Source organism: Bos mutus, chromosome 17 (genome assembly GCF_027580195.1).
Source record: "Bos mutus isolate GX-2022 chromosome 17, NWIPB_WYAK_1.1, whole genome shotgun sequence".
In the NCBI taxonomy this organism is placed as follows: Eukaryota; Metazoa; Chordata; class Mammalia; order Artiodactyla; family Bovidae; genus Bos; species Bos mutus.
In genome coordinates, this window is record NC_091633.1 from 19,526,199 (window position 1) to 19,548,827 (window position 22,629).

The 22,629-nt window shown below is 42.2% G+C and overlaps 1 protein-coding gene across 1 annotated transcript in view; it reads right to left on the reverse strand.

Moving 5' to 3' along the window:
- The window catches only part of CLIP1 (CAP-Gly domain containing linker protein 1), a 117,019-nt gene that overhangs the window by 39,556 nt on the left and 54,834 nt on the right, over window positions 1–22,629 (reverse strand). Inside the window, 10 exon segments of the mRNA XM_070386248.1 lie at window positions 1,186–1,401; window positions 1,509–1,674; window positions 3,521–3,677; window positions 4,606–4,689; window positions 5,886–5,943; window positions 8,104–8,220; window positions 10,203–10,687; window positions 10,690–11,146; window positions 19,916–19,976; window positions 21,992–22,095. Coding sequence (XP_070242349.1) covers window positions 1,186–1,401; window positions 1,509–1,674; window positions 3,521–3,677; window positions 4,606–4,689; window positions 5,886–5,943; window positions 8,104–8,220; window positions 10,203–10,687; window positions 10,690–11,146; window positions 19,916–19,976; window positions 21,992–22,095 — 1,905 coding nt within the window.

Genomic DNA, 22,629 nt, shown 5'->3' on the forward strand with positions numbered 1-22,629 from the left:
AGGAGACCTGGGTTCGATCTCTGGGTTGGGAAGATCCCCTGGAGAAGGGAAAGGCTACCCACTCTAGTATTCTGGCCTGGAGAATTCCATGGACTGTATAGTCCATGGGGTTGCAAAGAATCGGACATGAATGAGCATCTTTCACTTTCACACATGACGTATATTATGATGTGTTCCATTTAATTTAAAAGGGATCTGTTTTGCTGTTGTTCAGTCGCTGAGTCATGTCTGACTCTTGGTGACCCCATGAACTGTAGCACGCCAGGCTTCCCTGTCCTTCACTATCTCCTGGAGCTTGCTCAAACTCATGTCCATTGAGTTGGTGATGCCATCCAATCATCTCATCCTCTGTCACCCCCTTTTCCTTCTGCCCACAGTCATTCCCAGTATCAGGGATCTGTTTTAAGTCCTACATGTATTCTTCTGTATTTTATTCTACTCAACTCCTACATGTATATAAACATTTCTCTGATACATTAAAAACAATTAAAGACAATAATTTACTTTTCTTTGAGCAATTTAAATAGCAGTAAGAGGGTCAGAAAACATATTGGGACACTGACACGATCCTGATACCATAGAATAACATTCAATGTATCGAGTTCTACTCTACTCAGTAGTAGGATATTTTCTCACAGCCCTTCAGTCCAACCTCCTTGTTAATAAGCTTTCAGTGCTTTCCTGGGGACATACGAAAGCCGTCTCCAGAGGTCTCCCTTCTGATTTTTTCCTCTGTTCTTCCAACCGGGCTCCATTCCCTGCCCACCTGCCTCATGCATGGCCTCTGTCTCTTGCTTTTCTGCACGATGTCTCTCCTAACCCTGGTGCAAGGTGGCAGCAAGATGGCCAAGACTAGAGGGACATGCTTTTCTGCGACAGAGAGTCTATTACGAGCAGACGGACAGAGCTCAGGCAACAGAAGGCTCTTTGTGAAGCAGCGTAGGGGGTGATGGCTACACAGTGCATTCAGGGTGGAAAGACCTGTAGCCACCACCAACCCTGAGAAGGAAGAGCGCCTGGTACAAAACACTTGAAGCCACAGGAGACGTCATTCACCCTCCTGCCATGCGCTCTGAAGGCCACTGAACCCATTCCATGCGCTGCTGCTTTCTAAGCACCCTTACAACCTTGACACGGGATGCAGAGCTCACTATACTGGGGCACACAGTCCTCCCCACCACATACTCTGGCTCTGTCGGCTTGCTTCCCCAGCTCCTCCAGCTTCTGCAGCAGCTCGCGGTTCTCCTCCTGTGCGGCCTTCAGCCGCTCCTCTGTGTCCCGTAGCAGCTTGTGGAGGTTCTGCAGGACTTCTTCGTGCTTGGCTCTGCTCTCGGAACTGGCTTCCTCGTACCTGGCTTTCAGATCTTGACACTCGTTCCGGCTCATTTCCATCTTCTTTTCCTGCAGATACCCCATGTCAGGAGGAATTCACCTGGCCACAGCTGTCCTGCCAGCCACCCACTCTGCCCCTGCTGGCCACCAGTCCCACTGACTCTCTCTCTCCTTACCAGGTCTGACAGTTTTCTCAGCAGTTCTTTCTTTTCTTCCTCATGCTTTTTAGCTGCTTCTTTCTGACTCTGTTCAGCTTTGAGAGTTACTTCCCCAATACTTTTCTGCAGAAGGCTTGCGTTTTCATTAGCCTTGGTTAGTTTCAGCTGTAATTCTTCTACATTTCTAGAAGGAATTTCAAAACGAAGCGTCAGATTTTTCCAAGAGTACTTTAAATCCTGAGTTATACTTTAAAAGATAATATTGATAATAATTGGCTTAATGATGATAAATGTTATGAGCAATAACATCTAGAATAAAAAAAAAAAAAAAAAAAACCTTGACTTGTCCAGAAGCATACTTTTTAACGACTGTGATGGTTATAAATACCTTAGAGTAACAACTACTCTTAGTGTGAACGTTTATTATTTTATGTCCAGCTCAGACGGTAACGAATCTGCCTCTAATGGAGGAGACCTGGGTTCGATCCCTGGGTCGAGAAGATCCTCTGGAGGAGGGCACGGCAACCCACTCCAGTATTCTTGTCTAGAGAATCCCATGGACAGAGGAGCCTGGCGGGCTACAGTCCATAGGGTCGCAAAGAGTCAAACACGACTGAGCACAGCACAGCACATAGATCAATGCAGAGAGATGAGCGAAAAGGAAACGTATTAAGTACTTAGAGGTTTCCAAATTTTAGCAGACTAGAATATTCAAGACTCATTTGGGTGCCGCTTCAGAATGCAGATATGAAAATAACAATAAATAATTTGAAGTTCTAGCTTAAAGATAACCTTGTGGTCCACTGAAGATGTATGAGGGCCATCAGCTGTCTCATAGATCAGAGGAGGGAAACTTGGATGGAAACCCTGGATAAAACACCGACAGAAACGGAACTTCTCCAAGGCTCTGCGCCACAACCCCCTGGCAGCTGTGACTGCCTCGCGGCAAGTCTGACCAGAGCCAGGCAACCCAGGTCCAGTGCCCGTCACCCCCCACCGCTGAGCCGGGTGGGAGTGCTCGGCCGAATGCTTTTGTTGTTATTTTTTGGCCACACCTCACGCCATGTGGGATCTTAGGTCCTGGACCAGGGATCGAGCCTGTGCCCCCTGCGATGGAAGCGCATTAATGGAACAGTCTTAACCATTGGACCACCAGGGAAGCCCTCGCATGGCTGGATGTAAACATAACTGCCAGGTGTTACCACTTTCAGAATCAGAAGTCTAATGGTGCTAACATGTCTTCTAAAAAATGTGCCTTATAAAATAAACATTTGATTTTTATACAGCAGCCATTAACACAAATCAAAGCAACAAGACCCTCAGAATAAAGACAAGAACAGAGAGTTAGATGAAAGAAGCTTTAGCCCTGAAGAAGTACGGTGTAGTGATCAAGGGCAGCAAGGGCGCTGGGACCAGAACTTGCCTAGACTTGAAACCTCAGGGAAGTTGCCTAACCTCATTATGCCTCGATTTCTTTTTCTTTAATATGGGAACAATAATACACTCAGCTCGTGGGATTATCAGAAAAATATACTCTATACAAAGTGGTCAGCATACCATGTGGCATACGGTCAGCCCTTCATAATTGTTATCTATCGTTACACTGCAATAAGTTAAAAATATTTTAAACTGCCTGTAAAAGATGTTACTGCCTGGGACTTCCCTGGTGGTCCTGGTGTGAGCTAAGACTCCACGCTCACAATGCAGGGGGTCTGGGTTCGATCCTTGGTCAGGGAACTAGATCCCACAAGCTACAACTAAGAGTCCACACGTCGCAATTAAGACCCAGCACAGCCAAATTAATAAATTAAAAAAAATTTTTTTTTTAAAGATGTTATTGCCATTGGTAAACTACTACCTTCCCCTTAGAAGGTTAAATAATTGATTCAAGGATACACTGAGACAATAAAGGATGAGAGACAGGCAACTTTTAAAACATAACTATCCTGAAGAGTTTGGCTCTCCTCCCATCTAGACCTTCCTTGAGAGCCTAACCTAAAGCAGGCGCTCTTATTAATACTCATACATACCTTTCTTTCAGACGTAGTTCGTCATTCATTTTTGTCAGCTGAGAAGAATTGTCTCCAGACATTTTCATTATTGCTGCAATGTCATTTTCCAGTTTTTCTTTCGCCTTTATCAGCTGCTCTTCCCTTTCATCTCTCTCTCTAAATTTTGCCTCCATATCTGAATATATATATATATATAGAAAAAAAATAGAGCTGTTGTGTTATAATCAACAACAACATATTAACTACATTCTGTATGCCAAAACTTGCTCTGGGAATATCTGTACATAGCAATCCCTGCTCTCATGAAAATTATATTCTAGCAAAGAAGAGAGACAATGAACAAGAAAGAGAACAAATCATATATTAGAGAGTGGTAAGTGCTAAGAGGGGGAAAAGAATACAAGCAGAGACAGGAGCCAGGAAGGAAGCTGGGGAGTGTGAAATCTTAGAAAGAGCCTCTCTGAGATAGTGACATTTAAGTAAAACCCTAGGGGAAATGAGGGAAGAGAAATGCAGACAGAAGAAAAGCAGGTGCAAAGGCCCTGACGCAGGAACATGCTTCACAATCGAGTATCACCAAGGAGGCAGATACGGCTGCAGTGGAAGGAACCTGGGGAAAAACAGCACAGGAGGAAATCAGAAAGGCAACAGGACCTGACGGGAGCTGAGGACCACAGCCTTTACTCTGAGCGAGATGGGTGCCACTGGGCCACCTTGAGCAGAGATGTGACATGAGCTGACTTAAAGTTGAAAGCATCTCTTTGGCTGCTATGCTAAGAGAAGACTGAAGGGGGCAAGAGCAGAAGTGGGCAGCCCAGGTGGCCAGCTGTTACTACAGCTCAGATTAAAGATGCTGGCTAGCTGGGATGAAGGGCAGCACTGGGAGTGGTGAGGTGTGGTGGATTCTGACTTGTTTGAAAGCAAGGCAGAGAGGATTTGCTGCGGTTTACAGACCTCCAACAAGATTTCATCGCAAGAGAACACAATGAGCAAAGACTTTATGCTTGAACAGTAGATACATTGTAACCACACACTAAAACAATCTCAAATCCTAGGAAGCCTACTATATTTAACGTTTATAATAACCAGAGATGTGTTCTTACCTGTTAAATTTTCTCTCAACTTCTCCAGTTCGGAAGACAGTGCGTTAAACTGTTCCTCTTTTTGATGTAATTTATTTACAGTTTCTATTTGGGATTAAGTTAAAAGTTTAATACATCTCAGAGTTAATAGGCCACCTAAAGCTTGATTGTCTTATAATCAAATCAAATCAAAAGTTTGAGATTTGGGGTCACGGGAATACTTAAGAATCCCATTAGAAACCAAACCACTATATAAAAGAAGCAAGCAAGCAAGCAATTTTCTGTCTCCCCAGATCTGAAGATTAGGTAGGCACTGAACATCCATTCTCCAGGGATCTCTTGCCTCCTTCCACTTAAAACTCAATAGAGCTGCCAATGACTGAAGCTTAAGTAAGATGATACTTTACCCAAGTACATCTACATTTTAACATGCATCAAGCTTTAGGTCAAAAAGAAGAAAGAATTAATGGGAGTCAACCTGACCACCCAGAGTTCATTACTAGAAATATCGTGGACATGATCCATTCAAACATCTGTGTTGGGGGTTAGTGCTGAATATATGTGCATATAGTTCTGTATGAGCTTTCCTGGTGGTGCTAGTCATAAAGAATCTACCTGCCAAGGGGATGTAATTAATGAAAGTTCAACCCCTGAGTCAGGAAGATCCCGTGGAGTAGGAAATGGCACCCATAGGTTTGTATAAATGGAACCATGGAGTATATACTATTGTGTAACCTCCTGTTCTTACTCAATGTGTCTTGGGTATATTTGACAGGGGTGAGTTTTTTAATACAACTGGACTGTATATTTCTAGAAGGCAGGATAGATTCCAGGTGAAATGATTAGGCTGCAGAAGTGACAGCAGTTTGGGAAGGTAAGCTGTGTCTGGATGGTGATGTTGGCTCTTTCCAGTACTAAGAACATGTTGGGACTTCAGGATGGTGAGGAAAGGAGGCTGAAGGCATGGACTGAAGGCTGACACAGCTTGGTTGACTTGGTGATAGTATAAGAGAAGTGATGATGCCTTTCAATTTTTTTTTTATGTGGAAATATTTTAATGTGTTAGACATATTGGCATCTAATAGTAGGTATAATGTAGAAGGGGATAAACTGAAAATAAACCCGTATACATTTCATACTGCTCACAAAAAAATAAAACGAATTAATTGGAATTTGAGGCTTTAAGAAGCCAAGGGAATGTAGTGTTACTATGCACTGCAGGAACTTTATTTGAGCTGAAGACTGGCTCCCGCTTGAAGACATGACCTCCTCTAAAGTGCTCTTATGTTAGTGAGACGTACCTTGCATACTTCTCTGAAAAGAGACTGCCTCCTCTGAAGCATCAGCAAACTTTTCTTTCTAAAGAAAAACAATCAGACGTTCAGAATAGACAGATCTCAAATTATAAAAAGTTTCAATAACTGTAACATTATTTTTTGTTGCTAGTTTTGTTTCATTAAAGCTAACTTATGCTTAAAACATGTAGGTGTCAATTACTACCATATGCGTACCATGCATGTGTGCACACGAGTGAACGAGGTTTGTGTCTGTGTGCCTGCCTGGGCATGCACATATGTCTGTATATGTGTATGGATATGCACACTTATGTCAGTACATGCACGTGTGCGTATGTACATGTGGTGCCACGCGTATACTTTTTCTGCATGTTGCTACCCTCAAGTAGCAGAACTTCTCCAGAAATCTGCCTGAGACAGCAAACAGGGTTCAGAATTTTTTTTTAATATATTTTTTTGGAAGTTTAGTTGATTTATAATGCTATGTTAGTTTCAGGTGTACAGAAAAGTTATTCTGTTATATACACACAACTATCTATTCTTTTTCAAACTCTTTTATAGGTTATTACAAAACATTGAGTATAGCTCCCTGTGCTATACTAGGTCCTTGTTGGTTATCTATTTTTTATATAGTCATGTGTATACGACAATGATAAGCTCCTAACTTATCTCTTTCTCCCACCTTTCCACTTTGGTAACCGTAAGTTTGTTTTCTACGTCTGGGGATCTGAGTTCTTGCATGTTTTACATCTAAGAAAAATTAGAACCTAGTATCTGGAAACTAGATCTGTGTCAACTACTTTACATTAAAAAGTCCATCGCTCACTCACTATCTTTTCTAAATATGACAGGAGGGCAGGATAAAACCCCTCTCCTGATTCTCCTGAGATGAATTCTGAGCTAGAGACACCAAGTGAATTTTTAAATGAATATTTGATTTAAAAAATGGGCTCACAAACCACAAGCCCATCAAAGCCCACAGGTTGTCCACCTGCGTTATTCCCAAGGCCAGACTTCAGGAGGCATGTTTTCTCTTCAGAGGACACAGAGAAATACTCTAACTTGAAAAACAAACAGTAAGACATCCTGAAAGTTTGGGGAGGAGGGCAGAGAAATGGCACGACACCCCAAATGCATTTTCTTAAAGGACACTATATTAAAAAATGGTAATCTCCAGGCCAACTTTTCTCAAAATGTACCTGAAATACTATGCATCAAAACTGGGGGTTCGTCAGAACTCTCTACAATGATAGTGTTGGTCAGTTGGCAGCCACTGGCCACGTGGAGTTATCAAGCCCTTAAAATGTGACTGGCACAATGGAGGAACTGAATTTTCTGTATTTTTAAAAATATTTATTTGGCTGCACCAGGTCTTAGTCGCAGCATGCAAACTCTTAGTTGGAACACATGGGATCTAGTTCCCTGATCAGGGATCAAACCTGGGCCCTCTGCATTAGGAATGTGGAGTCTTAGCCACTGGACCACGAGGAAAGTCTCGAATTTTATATTTTATTAAATTTTAATTAATTCAAATTTATAGAGCCAAGTGGATGGTAGCTATCATAATGAATAGTGCAGTTAACTACATATTAACATTTTAAAAAGTAGAAATATGTAATACTGGCATTTAAATCAAAAAAATATCAAAACACCTTTATCCCACCACTGCTATTAGCACAGAGGTATAAAAAGTGGAAAGCAAGAAGGCACATGAAGACCTCCCATTCCAGCATTCTTGCCTAGAGCATCCCATGGACAGAGGAGCCTGGTGGGCTACGGTCCATGGGGTCACAGAGAGTCGGACACGACCGAGCACACACAAACATCACTGCCTTGCTAACGGAGGATGCCTGTGACCCAGGGAGCTTGCCGGCTTTGCTGTCTCAGGGCAGGGAGGACAAGGCACAGGGCAAGAGCTACACATGAAACCTAACATAACTTGGAAGGCCCCCGTGTTTAGTGAAACTAAGTGGTCAGCAACATGTCAAAACGTCAATGCATTACCAGAGGCAAAGGACAGATTTTAAAAAAAGCAATACTTACCTTTATTGCTAGTTTGGGTTTGATCCAATTCCCCTGATTATCAGCCAATCAATACTTTGCAAAAGAAAGGAAATAGGTGCCATACTTCTTTCTTTATAGAAATTTTCGTGTGTTTTTTTAAAACAGGAATGATTCAAATTGGCCAGAAACCCTGAGATTCAGATTCCTGACAGGTACTTACCAAAGTCTGCAGTTCTTTTTCCAAAGCCTCTTTCACTCGACTGACTTCACTCAAGTTTTCCTGAAGGTTATTAAGCATTAGCTCTTTTCCCTGCAGCTCTTTGGTGATGCTACTAGCCTACCAGACAGAGTTACATGGTACAGAAGCCAATGGACCAAAGGAAACAAAAAGGAATGAGAAAGAAAACATAAGACAAATATGAAAAAAATGTATGAGAAACAAACACAACCAAACAAAACTGAAAGGAATAAAGGCATGGGTAAAAGTCATTTTAGTGTTGTTGCTTTTAGTTCTAAGAAGCCAATGACTTGTCACACAACCAGAGCTAGATAAGACTGTCCACGGCTATTTTTAAATAATCAAAATACAGTATTTTTCTATACCTAAATCTGGACTATCAGCACGATCTAAAACAGAAAATATAGATGTTTACTGTATTTTTTTTTTCTTTTTTGTGGCACACAGGCCTAGCTGCCCCGGAACATTTCGGATTCAAGTACCCAGATCAGGGATCGAACTCGTGTCTCCTGCATTGGCAGGTAGATTCTTAACCACTGGACCACCCAGGAAGTCCCAGCAGCTTACTTTCTAAATGAGACGGTTGAGCAGTTTCACTTTCTGGATTTTTAAAGACCGTAAGATAGGAATGGTAGTAGATTCATGTGACTGTATTTCATTTTCTGTATTTTGTACATGCTTGAAGTTTTTCAACACGTAAAACAAAACTTTAAACATGTACTAGACAACAGCCATCAGAAAAATTGGCTTTCACTGAATCTTCATGTAAAAAAGTAGACCAACCATTAGCTACATATTCTTTATTAATTTAATTTCTGTGTTTGGATTGGTAGTTTAAAACCAAATGAGGAGACTGGAGAAAAATTTTCTGGGCTTGTCATCCTTGGCTAAGGTTACTTAGCAATCTTTGCCATTCGTCTGTCCTCACCTCTCCCCATTTAACCATCACAACCCTTCCTTCTTTGCCAATAGAGCAGCTTCTCCCACAAAAAGCTCAGAACATTCAGCATCAGTGCCAGTGCCTGAGCTAGTGGCAGGAGGACTGGGAAAGAGGATTCCTTCCTTGAACAACAGTTAAAAATGACTATGACATTTAACAAGGCTAGTTAGTAAGAAATGTAGCTGGCAAAGGTTTCTTATCATTTCCTATGCCTTGGTCAAAAGCACACTTGTCCAGTGTATCCTCCAAAGAGCAAGGAATAGACCTTGCTCTCACTGGGACGTAGGAAAAAACCCCAATGAGAATAAGTAGCAATGTGGAGGGATCCGGGCTCTTAACCTTCATTTTGCTGTGACTCTTATTGATCATAGCATGTTAATTTACAAGAGTCAAGTGCACTCAGAGTTCACATTCTGTTTTACCTGTGACTCTTGTTATTTAGTCACTAAGTCAGGTCTGACTCTTTTGCGACCCCATGGACTATAGCCCACCAGGCTCCTCTGTCCATGGGATTTTCCAGGCAAGAATAAGGGGGTGGGTTGCCATTTCCTTCCACAGGGGATCTACCTGACCCAAGGACTGAACCCATGTCTCTTGTGTTGGGAGATGCATTCTTTACCACTGAGCCACCTGGGAAGCCTCCACATGACTCAACAGACAGGCAATGGGTAAGGATGAGATTATCTTTTAAGCTTCTTATATATTCAATTCATTTACCTCAACACCATCATTTTGGGGAGTTCTCTATTTTCAAAAGAGTTTATAGACTGGAATCAAGCTGAAACAAGAGATCACAGCAAGTCCAGAGATAAAGTATCAGGTTGGTCAAAAAGTTAGTTCAAGTTTTTCCGTAAGATGTTAATGGAAAGACAAGAATGAACTGTTTGGCCAACCCAATAATAAAGTATTCTGATACGAGGAAACCAGAATCTATCCCTGAGTCATTATTTTCTCTAATCTCCTCAGATGAAACCATACTCAAGATGCTCAGAAGATACTCCACTCATATGGGAAATTAGGTCAGCACCAGTTTTAACTAAGTCAGGAGTTTGAAGGATGAATGACCTCAACTGAAAAATAAGGTACAACGCAAGATAAGAAATGGAGGGAAAAAAAAAAGACAGAGGATGTTGCTACAAACCTTGCTGCTTTCAGCATCCTTTTCAATCTCTAAGTTTTTAATCTGTTTCTCAGCTGCCTCAAGCTGCTGTCTGAGGTTCTCGATTTCCAATTTACCTTCGGAGCTGGCTTTCTGAAGCGCATCAAGGTCTGAGAGCTTTTCTTCGGCAGCCTTGAGCTGTGATGTAAAATGATCAATAACCTTGGTTTGCTCATTGCATTTGGCTTGTAGCACCTCTAGCTCCTTTACCTTTAGCTCGGCTTCCTGCAGTTTGTTTAAGGTGTCCTCCATTTCTACTAGGTGCTGCTCTTCCGCTTTGTCCAACTTCGACTGGATGGCTTCCAGACTGTTCTCCTTCTCTTTAATGACCTGCATCAGCTTAGCCCTTAGGGCTTCGAGCTCTTTCATGTGAGCAGACCTTTCTGAGTCTTGCTTGTTCTGCAGATTTTCTATTTCCTGCTGGTAGTCCAGTCTCATTTTCTCTATCTGCGTTTTTAACTCGGCGATTCGGCTGTCTCGGTGCCGACCCCCTTGCTGAAGGACACCTTCAGCTCCTCCATGGCCTGCTGGTGGGACGCGATGGCTGTCTCCAGCTTAGACTTCCACAGGGCGATCACGTCTGAATTCTCCTTGTTGGCATGGTCGAGTTTGCTTTTCAGGGACTCATTCTCTTTGGAAAGCTTCTCTGTGGCGGCCTGCAGAACCTTTAACTCCTTCTGATGCATTTCTTCCCGGGCTCCAAAATGCTCCTTCAGAGAAGCGACTTCTTTCTGGTGGTCACTATGGGTGGCTTCTAACTTCTCCTGCAAAGCGCTGATCTCTTGCAAGAGGGACAGTGACATGTCCACATCCCCAGCTGGCTTATTGGACTCCAGCCGCCTCCGCAGCTCAGCTACCTCCTGCACTCGCAATGCGAGGTCTTTTTCGAGTTCCATGATGCGGGACTTTTCTGACACCGTGGCCACCTAGTTAGCAGCAGTCAAGGAGAAAGAAGAGACCATTTAAAGGATGAATCACTGATGATTTTCTCTAACCTTGGAGATCTTTAGGGACTACCCCATCTCAGGCACCAGTCAAGCCACCGAGAATGTCTATGTGTCAATCCAGGCCTGACTGTGGCTTAAGCCTGGTTCTAGACACTCCAATTCAAAATATAGTCCAATTACAGTCTTTGGCAAACTTTTCACCATTTTGAGATGCTAAAGGAAAATAAAACTGAATTTTATTGAGCTTAACTCACCCCCCAAATAACTCTTTTCCCTCTAAAGAACCTTAAATCAAGAAGAGTACCCATTAACTATAGTTAGTTAATATAAACAGCACCTTTCAAAGTTCTTATATATTTGCCTTCTGGAAGAAGAATCTTTGTTTTGCCTACTCTACCCAAGGGGTATAAACGCTTCTCTATCTGTTGGCAGTGACTTTACGGAAGTGTGCTGTCCAGTTAGTGGCCATAAGCCACATACAGCTACTCAGCACTTGAAACGAGGCTGTGAGAGTCACATATACATCAAATAATGACTTGGGGAAAAACAGAACATATCTTGTTAACAATTTCTTATGCTGATTATATGATGAAATGATAATAGTTTGGATATATTGGTTTAAATAAAATGTTATTAATTTCACCTGTTCCTTTTAACCTACGCATGTTAATGTGGGTACCAGAAATTTTTAAATTATAAAACATCTGTGGCTCATGTCATAATTCTATTGGGTAGCACTGGCATAAAATTACCTAGGAAATGTTTCAGTGAATACCACAACAACTGGAGAAAAAAAGCCTCAAGTGGATAAAGAAGAACAAATTGACTAGACTTTTTTTTAAGAAAGGACAAGGAAAAAATGGTTACTTACCTGCAATGATACGTAAGAATCTTACACAGAATCCCTCCCCCTTTTAGAGTTTGTAATCGTTCACCGTCTTGCGTACATGTGTCGCTGCCCTAACCCAGTGGTTCTCTGACCTTAGTGTGTGCACGAGTCACCAGGGATATGCGTTCGCAGGCCCACACACGCTGATTCTACCTGAGCTTGGGGACAGAACCTAGGAATCTACTGTTATTTAAACTTGTACCCCAGGATGAGGAAAACCATCTTCCTAACCTGCGTCCTTTTATTCTTAGGAAGCTATTTCTCTCTGTTGTCTGATAGACAATCAGTTCGGTGCACAAAAAATGTGGGAAATGGTAGCTTCGGGCATAAAAAATATTTATTGGGCTAACCTGGGAAATAGAAGGGGATCTTGAATGATTTCAAGACATCAGTGAGTCCCAAATTCCACAGATCAAATGTCCTGCAGGGTGAAGGCTCGTTCCCTCACTGCCTTTAACAGGACAGGAGGCAATGGATGTATGCGTCCTTCAGCCCCTTGGCCCAAACACAGGCTGTGAGGTGGATAAAGACTAAAGGGTTGACCATGAACAAGAAAATAAAGCACTTGGGACTCCCAAGACTGCATGATCAAGTCACTGGACATTTCAGAGCTGGCTGTAATTGTGTTTCAGGATTGTAGGTATTTGAAAGATGGTAATTCATTGACTTAGCTTTTCCTGGGGTGGAGGTGGGGAGGTGAGGACTCGGAGAGCTTGTTACCACAAAATAAGGTACATTATTAAACTCCATTGCTACGATGTCTATAATACAAATAAATTGAACCCAACAGGGCACTAATTCTTAATCAGTCACAACAAAACAGTCAAACTAAGGAAATGCCAAGTAAAAAATGAGGGAAAATAATAATTTGATTGTGGAGCATTTTCACAGCACTTCTATTTTTTATTTCCCCAAATCTGCCCCGGGGCGAAACTATCTGTGTCTGCCTTTCCCACCATAAAAGTCAGGTTACTGTTTCTTATTCTTGCTAATGTCTCTACAGCACCAAGCACACTGTTTATAAACTGGGCTTACTGGCTTAGAGAAATTTTATAGCACTTCCCAAAAAGGAATGTGGGTGATGGGAAATTTATATGGGTCAGTAGTTAGTTCCATACTTGGCAGACCGAGAGTGAGGATCAACAGGACTGTTACAGAAAGGCAACAGTTTGAATCTGAAATACTTGAATAAATCGTGCTGTGAATGGATGCTTTCTTATCCACAGAAAATTAAAAAAAAAAATTGTTTGCTGACAAAGCTGTATAGGAGAGCACTTCAGAAGTTAAAAAAAAAAAAACAACAAACCCTTGCTTCAGTAGCCAGCCACACCACAGGGGCTCAGTCTCCCTATCAGTCCCTTGTATTTCCCAGATCAAGTCTGACTCTCAGGTAACAAATGCCTGGCACCAAATTACCAGGATTTTTTTCCTTACCAAATACACAGAAGACATCTTTAGTTTTGAGGCCAACTAAGAACATTTTCTTTCTTCTTAAAAAATAAAAAACTTATGACTTAGAGAAGAAAAATGACTTGATTTTCTAGATTTTTTTAGATTAATGATTTCTTGAGAAGAGACTTTTTTACAAACACTAATAATTCAAAAGAAAAAAATCAGGATACCAAATTTGATTAGAGACAATAATTTTTGAAATTTTAAAATTAAGGATCTTGGTGATTTAGCTACTGACAGTCAAATTCAGGATTTAAAAGGTATACATACATACATGTTTTCTTATATGTGACTCAGATTAGTTCTTAAATCTTTTAGCACAAAACGACTTCTGTAATAGACAGACTCCATCCTGTAGTGGTTAAGAGCACAGACTTTGGGGTCAAATGGCCCAAATGCAAATCCTGGCCCCACTATCTCTATTAGCTGTGTGAGCTGGGAATATTAGTTAACCTCTCCGTGCCTCAGTGTCACTCATCTGTAAAATGGGGACAATGCTACTACCTCCCTCGTGGGACTGTGGTGAGACTAAGTTAACATTTGTAAAGTGCTGGGAATAGTGTATATATAAAGAAATGTCACTTTTTCATTTTTCAGTGAACACATGACTAATGCACTGCCTCCTAGGGCCAAACACTGTGAGCTGGGGGTTGGCAGAAGTCATTCTGTTCCCAACACACTTTTCCCTCCTGACCACTGAGAATTTAACCTACTGGGTAACAGAAATACAAAGAGATCAGGTGCCAAGGGAAAAAAAAAATTGGGGTGAAAATCTTTAACTCTCTTTAAAAGGAGCCAATGTTTTCCATTCTCTTCACCCAAGAGGTCAGGGAAGAAGGCAGAAAAAGAGAGCTAAAGTAAAACAATAACAAAAAAATTACTTAGAAAACCCACTAGGAATATGAGAACAAGAGGACAATTGACTGCTGGTGGCAAACAGGAGAAAGGTTATTTCCTGGTATTCATACAAAGACCCGCAAATGCAGCTGTAGCTGTCCACGCAGTCTGCATAGCTGCAGACTTTAGATGATGATTTTGGCCAAATTAACCAAAGGAATGAATCTTCACCTTGGACAAAAGGTTCGACGTAAAGCACCTGGGCCCACCCATCAGCCTACACCCATGAGGACCTGGGCGGTACCAGGACCAGCAGACTCAAGTCGAACCACTGGGTCAGGGCTGTAGGCCAACTGCAGGGCCCGTCACCCGCGGGGTCCATCGTTCACAAACATGGATCGGCTTCGTTAAATAGTGAAAACCATTACCCTAGTGTCTTCTAACTCCCTCTGGAGTTTGTCAGCTTTGGTCTTTTCAAAGAGCAGGCTCTGTTCAAGCTCCTTAATGCGGGCATGCTCCAGTTTGGTCTGCGTCTGTTAGTAAAAAGGAAGAGGAAGAAACACAACGGTGCCACCGTGACATGCCAGCACAGGAGGAGAAGGGCGCGGCATGCAGGCTGAGCCACCAGTACCTTCCGCCAAAGGGTGAACAGAAAGGGTGATGGAGAAGGGTGAGGGTGGGCTGAGATGGAGAGGCGGGGGGTGACGATGAACACTATGGACGAGAGGATGAGGTGGGCAGGGGGCATGAGCTAGTCTACTGAGAAAGAAAACATGGAAAACACCTGAGGCAAGATGAAAAGTGTCAGATGCATGCAGCCAAATATAAGTTATATTGATAAGTGAAGTTTATCAGCACAAATTAGAATAGTTAATATTCCTCTAATCTATCATTTTCCCTCCTCCCCGCAACAGCTACTTGACATTAATGTGTATGTAACTGACTCAGTGACTTAAAAAAGTAGATTGGCCCTCAAACTGGACATCCATCACCCAAATATGGACAAGATTAATGTCATGAGTCTACATCTGGTTGGTAAGTTCCTAGCACAGATCTCTGTACTTCTGCATACAATTTGATGTGAGCAAGGGTCAAGTATTAAACCTAACGAAGGAAGTCTAGGAACTGGAGCTAAGGAAACCACACCACTGGTGCTGGCTGAGATGAATGAGAAGGATCTGGGATTCTTAGCAACATTCCCATACATGACAGGTGAGGAGCCATTAAAGTGGGCTTTCCAAAGAGCGTCACAAGGGAAAAAAGAGGAAGGGGATTAGATTTAAAGGAGAAAATTCAGTGACAGTTATGCTTGAGAGCCTCCATCCCTGGAGCTCAAAGCAGGAGAAAAGTTTAGCTGGAACTGGGAAGGGGCTCATACTCTTAATCCTAAAACAATCATTTTGCCTCAGCTCAGACCTAAGAAACATGGTGACTCAACAGAAAGGCAAGAGTTTCAACTCCATGCAAAAAGAGCCAGTAAGATCCTCACATGTTTTAAAACCTCAGATTTTGATGGAACCTGATGCAGAACCCAGAGGGCCATCTCTTTCTAACAGTCTTAAGTGTGGCAGAATCTTAATCAACTTGAAATCATCTAGATCAGTCTGAATGGACCTCTTTTCCCACTCACCTCTCCAACTGAAGAGGTTAGCAATGTAATCAACTGATAAAACCTGTCGACAGACCTTCCCCCGGCAGTTTCTGGTTATTCTGTGGTTTTAACTAGTTGGATAGCTCTGTCTGGACAATATAAGGGAAAAGACAACAAACCCTAAAGTGACAGAAAGCAGGGCAAAGCTTAAGCAGAAAGTAGAATCTTTTATGCTATAAATATCTTTACTCACTCCAGGGGTACTCTAGGGATTTCAATGCATTCAAGGGGTCAGTTTGCTTATGAACCAGGTATAAAAAACCATCATAGAATATTTTCAAAGTAAACAAAAAAATTTCTGTAAAAATTCTTTGCTTCTTTCAGTCTATACACTCAACAAAATAATGAAATAAAAATAAGAAACTTAATTGTTTGGAGAGTCCCCTTCATCTATATGTGCCTTGTGTGTGTATGCTCAGTTGCTGAGTCACGTTCCAATGTTTGTGACCCTATGAATGTGTAGCCCACCAGGCTCCTCTGTCCATGGTATTTTCCAGGCAAGAATACTGGAGTGGGTTGCCACTGCCTCCTCCAGAGGATCTCCCCGATCCAGGGATCGAACCCGCATCTCCTGCATTGGCAGGTGGATTCTTTACCACTGTGCCACCTGGGAAGCCCCAGATGTGCCTTAGACAGAGGCTGTTCAATTTACCTGCTTTCACAAAAAAAGAATCTCATCTAGATCTACATTTTAATAATTGGGGTCACAGTTGCAAGAACAGAAGTGCAAAATTAACAGGAAGAAGCAAAGGCAACAGTACCTTTCTTCTCTTGACACAGAGTTCAGTGTCCTCTGGGTAAAAGGTCACTTCCCACCAGGGAAGCCCCAAGAACACCAGAGTGGGTACACGTTCCCTTCTCCAGGGGATCGTCCCGACTCAGGGATCGAACCCAGGTCTCCCGCATTGCAGGCAGGTTCTTTACTGTCTGAGCCACCAGGGGAGCCCAAAAAGTCGCTACTACTTCCAGATAAAAAGCAAATACCCACTGAACGTGATCTTCTCCCCATTCCAAGATCCTCTGGGTGTCTCCCGACTGGTGAGAGAGTGCCCACGGACGATCTGGGCTCTGCACTGCACTTGGCCAGCCATCAGCAAAAGGAACTAGCAAGCTGCCTCCCTGTCCTTCCCTGTATGTCACAGAAATGCTTGGCTGGATAGGCCCACCCTGCTTTTAGGATTATTACTTTCTTAGACCAGGATACAGTATCCCAAGAGGAGCGTCCTGGGGCCATGGAGGGTGGGGGAGTTGAGAGGGAAAGCCAAAGCTCTGCGAGAAGCGCACAGGAGAGGCAGGAGGGAGGCCTCATGCAGACTGACTCTGGATGCAGCAGAAGGAGCCTACTTTGGGAGCAGAGAAGAGACCCAGATCACTGAAGTAGCTGCACAAAAAGGAACCCTTTGGAACGGAGGCTTTAAAAAAAAATTCAGTCTTGAGTTGTCTATTTCAGCTGCTGGGAAGAAAAATCCTTTGTTTTAATCTCTTTCTCTTGTGGTGGTCAATCAGAAGAGGAAGAAGCTTTCAGGTTTTTTTCAATTGGCATCTTGGCCGGCAGGGTGCGCCATGAGGCCATGCTTTTAAGTACTCTGGTAAGATCGCTTCTGAGCCACTCTGTCTGGTAAGACCTGAATTGGGTGTTTGATAATAAAGAGAGGGAGGAAGAAAAAAAAAACAAAAATATCTCCATACCTTGTGGCACTGCTACTAGAAAAAAATCTCACTTCAAGAATAATAAATTTAGAGGGACGGGATATATGTACACTTACAGCTGATTCACTTTGTTGTACAGCAGAAACCAGCACAACATTGTGAAGCAATTATCCTCCAATTACACATTTAAGAATAATAAATTTAAAACACAGTGTCCTCACTGAAGAATGCTTGCCTCCAGCTTCACCAACTAGGGGAAACACTGACCCAACAAACTGGAAGTCGAATTTCTTGTCAGCCGCACTGGCAGCCATTGGCCAGCAGCAGGCGCTCACACAAAAGGCAATCAGTCTGGGACTCGTGTTCCTTTATTCTAATGGGAATAAATGAAACTTGGGGAAATTTTACCCCAGAATTTCTGTAACAACTTCATCTAATATGTTTTATGTTTCGGTCAGCTATCATATATTTTGGAAGAATTCTATTAAAACTAGAGGCCTTATGAATTAAATGAAGTAGGTTGGGCCCCCAGACATAATTCTTGTCTTTTTGCCAAAATTCTTTATAGAACAAACATGTGCCTGTGTGTTAGACAAATGGGTTTACAGAACTTAGTCATTACATACAATTTCTTCAGGATTCAAATGTAACTGCTTTGAAAGCCACATGCACAGAAATATTAAGAACAATATCTCAAGGTCAGATTATGCAGTTAGTATTTGAGTGTATCAATAAGCATTTTAATCTGTAATCAATCTGTGTTAACAAGGAAAGTATCCATACAGTTAAGTGCCCTCTTACATTCTCAGGATCTTCAGAAATCTGGCTCTTTTGCTATCAGTAAAAAAATAAAAAAATTAACAACAAAAGAGACATTCAACTAGAGTTTCAATATGTGTTAGGGTTTCAGCATAACTTTGATTAATTACATGTTTACCGGACATACTAGCCTATCTAGTGCTGACGTCAATATTTTAACTCGCTCCTCCTCAAAACATTGTAGGCTGTATTTGACATGAATTAGATGATGATATGAAACTTCTAATGAGATTTTGGGGTGTTTTTAAATGGATGAGAACAACACAGAAGTCAACTAAAGGAGTGTGACTCTATATGAAATGAGTGAGGAAGATAGCTGTCAAAATTACTCATAATCCATTACATTCTGGGCCTTATAACAGCAGACCTCAGAAAATGTTTCCCTTACTCTTTGTTGATTGTAAAGATACATTTACTTCAAAAGAAATCAGCCTTCTTATTTGGAAGGGCTTTGAAATTCAAGCATGGGGTGGGCATTCAGTAGACTCTAAAATCGCAATGGTAGCAAAAATGTGTATTCTGAGAACTGCACAGACAAGAAACTTCTATTAAGATATTACAGATTAAAGTACCAAAAATCTGCTAAATTTGAAATTTTTTAAATTTGCATTTGTCATACATCTAGCAGTGGTTTGAAAGCATCAAAGCCATTTAATTCTGGGGTCTTATTAAAAAATTCATATGAATCACTGTCGTCGTTTAGTCACAAAGTCATGTCTGACTCTTCGAGACCCCATGGACTGCAGCCCACCAGGCCCCTCTGTCCACGGGATTTCCCAGGCAAGGACACTGGAGTGGGTTCCCATGTCCTTCTCCAGGGGATCTTCCCGACTCAGGGATCGAACCCGGGTCTCCTGCACTGCAGGTGTGTTCCTTACTACTGGGCCTCCTGGGAAGTCCTGAATAACTGTTAAGAGATGAGAAAAGTTGATGCTAAAGGAAAATCTCTGAATTTAAAGTATGCCATGAAATAAAAATTGCTTTTTCTTTTCTGGTAATTACTAATACTTTAAAAAATCAGTTACCATAACATATATTTATTTTCTATAGGGTTATAAAGGATTTATCCTGCTCAATAGAAAAGGAAAGCTGAGAGTGTTCTGAACCATCATGATAAAATAAAAAATGCTCTTTAAAATGCCATTCTGATCAAGGGAAGAATAAGTAGAGTCTCACTTAGGACACACTGCCAGATTTATGACTTGATTGACTACAATGCAAGGTTTTAAATTTGGAAGCATGAGAAAAGGGTAGTGAAAATTTTACCCGGCTACCAGAGTTGAGATGCATAGTGACAGGCTGGAGGGCAGGCAGCCCCTCAGCCATAGCCCACAGCCCAGAGGTGGGGATTCCTGCCACCCTCTCTGCTGCCTGTTCTGGCCACAGTGGTTTTATCCAAATTTCTGAATACCGCACCCGCAGAAGCTTTAGATGGCTGGTGGGGTTTTACCTCAAGATCGCCCTTAGTAATCGATTCTTCTTCAACCCGGAACTGAAGGTCCTCAACCTTCCTGTGGAATAAAATCAAAACGAAATACTTAAGAAACTAACTAAGGAACACCTCTGCCTTATTCCCCAAATTATATATGTAAAATCAATGTCCTGATGAATTTAGCAGATGACGATGGAAAGAAATGCCTTAGAGATGTAGAAAATGAAGAAATGCATTTTAAAGCCTCTGGTTTATAAATCCACAAAGTGGAGAAGAGCTCTTCTCCATTTAGGAAATGCCAAAGTTTTAACCAGGTATGGATCCCAGAAAGGGAAGAGTTGAGAAAATCAACTGGTTCCCCAGGTCACAACCACCAGAAATGGATCTAATCAAGACAAGATCAACCTGGAAGGAAAAGGTCTGATCACCATAGAGACAGGTATGAGAAGGGAAGTCTATAATTTCTGCCTTCCAGTAACAGAACGTAGCGGGGAAAGTAGCACAAAAAACAAGTCTGTCTTTATACCACCCACATCAGATATTCCAGGGTGAGGTCAGCAGGCTCCCTATGCAAAGATTCCCAGGACAACATGAATACCTGTTCCAAGGCTGGGAGAAAAAGGCTGGGAATAATTTGGGAGAGAGGCGATCAAGGATTCTATTTCTTGCTTCTAAAAATGCAAGCTTTTTCCCCCCAACCATATCATAAAAATCTCTGATAAGGGCTGTGGGTTTTGATCAATGCCATCACAAAGTCAATGAAATATGATATTAGGAAGATTTACAAGACCTGGGTAACACCCACACTATGAATCTTTACAAAATTGGGTATACGAGAAGGAAGAAAAGGAGGACAAAGTCCATCATCACGCTAAGTCGCTTCAGTCATGTCCAACTCTTTGCAACCCTATGGATTGTGAAAAGAAGGACAAAGTCCATAAGCTACGTGCAAAAATAAATAAATAAAATTCACTAGCATTTCTAACAAAGTTTAGAATAAAAAAATTCTACTCAGTAGAATTTTGAGGTTGATGCCCTCAAGTTTACTGAAGAGCTGAGGGAACATTTCTACTGTCCAGAAGTCAGCTCAGCAAGAGCTGGTTTAAAAACCCAAGCAAAAAATAAATAAATAAATAAATAAATAATAAAATTAAAAATTTAAATAAAAAATAAAAACCCAAGCAAGTGGTACAGGGGCCTTGGCCTTCAGAGGGGCCTGGAAGGGTCTGTCAGTGTGTCCTGTCCACTTGTAGCCGTTTTTATGAATGAGATTCAAGGAGAACTTCCTCCCCAGTGGCTAGTCATCTCTTCAGTGAAGCACTGAATGTATGACCCCCCCATCTCATACCTCCCACCACAGCCAGCGCTTGTGATCTTCCTGAGCACTTGGTCATCCTAGAGACCCCTGAGTTACATCACTGTGATCAGAAATGACAGCAGATGGCATTAAGTGCAACTGAGGACAAATGTCCCATAACCCAGAGACAAGTCAATCGATTTCACGCAGACACCTTTCCCAGAGAGCTTGTTCGCTCATGGCCTCAAAAGTCCTTCTATGAAAAGCAAGCTTGCTCTCTTTGTCTCACACAGTTGAGCACTGGATTTCATCCTGCCCTGGATAGTTCTCTAACTGAGAGTTGTGTTTTCCTCTAAAGGCAGTGAGTTTCTCGAGGTCAAGACCCCTCTGTCACTACCCTGCTCCCCAACACACATAATTTCATCAGATACGTGGACAATGTTTCATAAATACCAGGTAACTGGGTCCAGAAAAAAAAAAAAAAAATCCCCTCTCGAGGAATGGCTGAGGTGGGCCCCAGGGTTGAATGTACTGGCTCGGGCCATCCCCTAGAGGATGTCTGGTGCACAGTTGGTACTCAATACACAGCTGCTCAGTTCATCAGGGCACATCTATCTGGTTCCAAACTTCTCAAGAAAGCCAAGTCAAAGCAAACCCTCCTCACACAGCATGGGGAATCCCATCTCCACTGAACACACAGTCAGTCCTCTGGTTCCAAGGGTTTGACCCCAACAAGGCTGTGGATGGGAAAGCGCTCCCTAAGGTGGTTTAAAAAGGAGAGCAGGTTTTGGGATCACCTTTTCTCCTCTTCAAGTTGGTTGAGAAGTTCCACCTTCTCCCTGTCGGCAGCTTCCACCATCGTTCGCAGCTGGTCCATCTTGGCCTCCAATTCCAGGACGTGCTGGGAAAGGCAAGGGTGTCAGTGAGTGGCCTCCTCCTGACCCAGATGCTGGCCCAGACGTGCCTCCAAAGAGCTACAGCTAAGTGGTACAACTGTGGGTTGGCGTTAGTCAAAAACCTTGTCACGTTAAAGTGCTTTCTATGATCTCTTATAACAGGTTATTCTTGGCAGCACTTCTGGGAGCCGGATGATGAAAAACCACACCATTAAAGCAAAAGGGGGTAATGTTAAAACAACTCTCATCTCTTTTTAAAAGATTTTTTAAGGTGGACCATTTTTAAAGTCTTTATTGAATTTGTTAAAATACTAGTGTTATTGGTTTTATACTTTGGTGTTTTTTGGTTGTGTTTTTTTTTTTTTTGGTCACAAGTAGGATCTCAGCTCCCCAACAAAAGATAGAACCTGTACCCCCAGCATTGGAAGGCAAGGTCTTAACCACTGGGCCACCAGGGAAGTCTCCACTCTCATCTTTTTTGAAGCTGAAACTCATACAAAGCATAATCTACAAAACAGGAGTTGTAACCACTGCTAAGG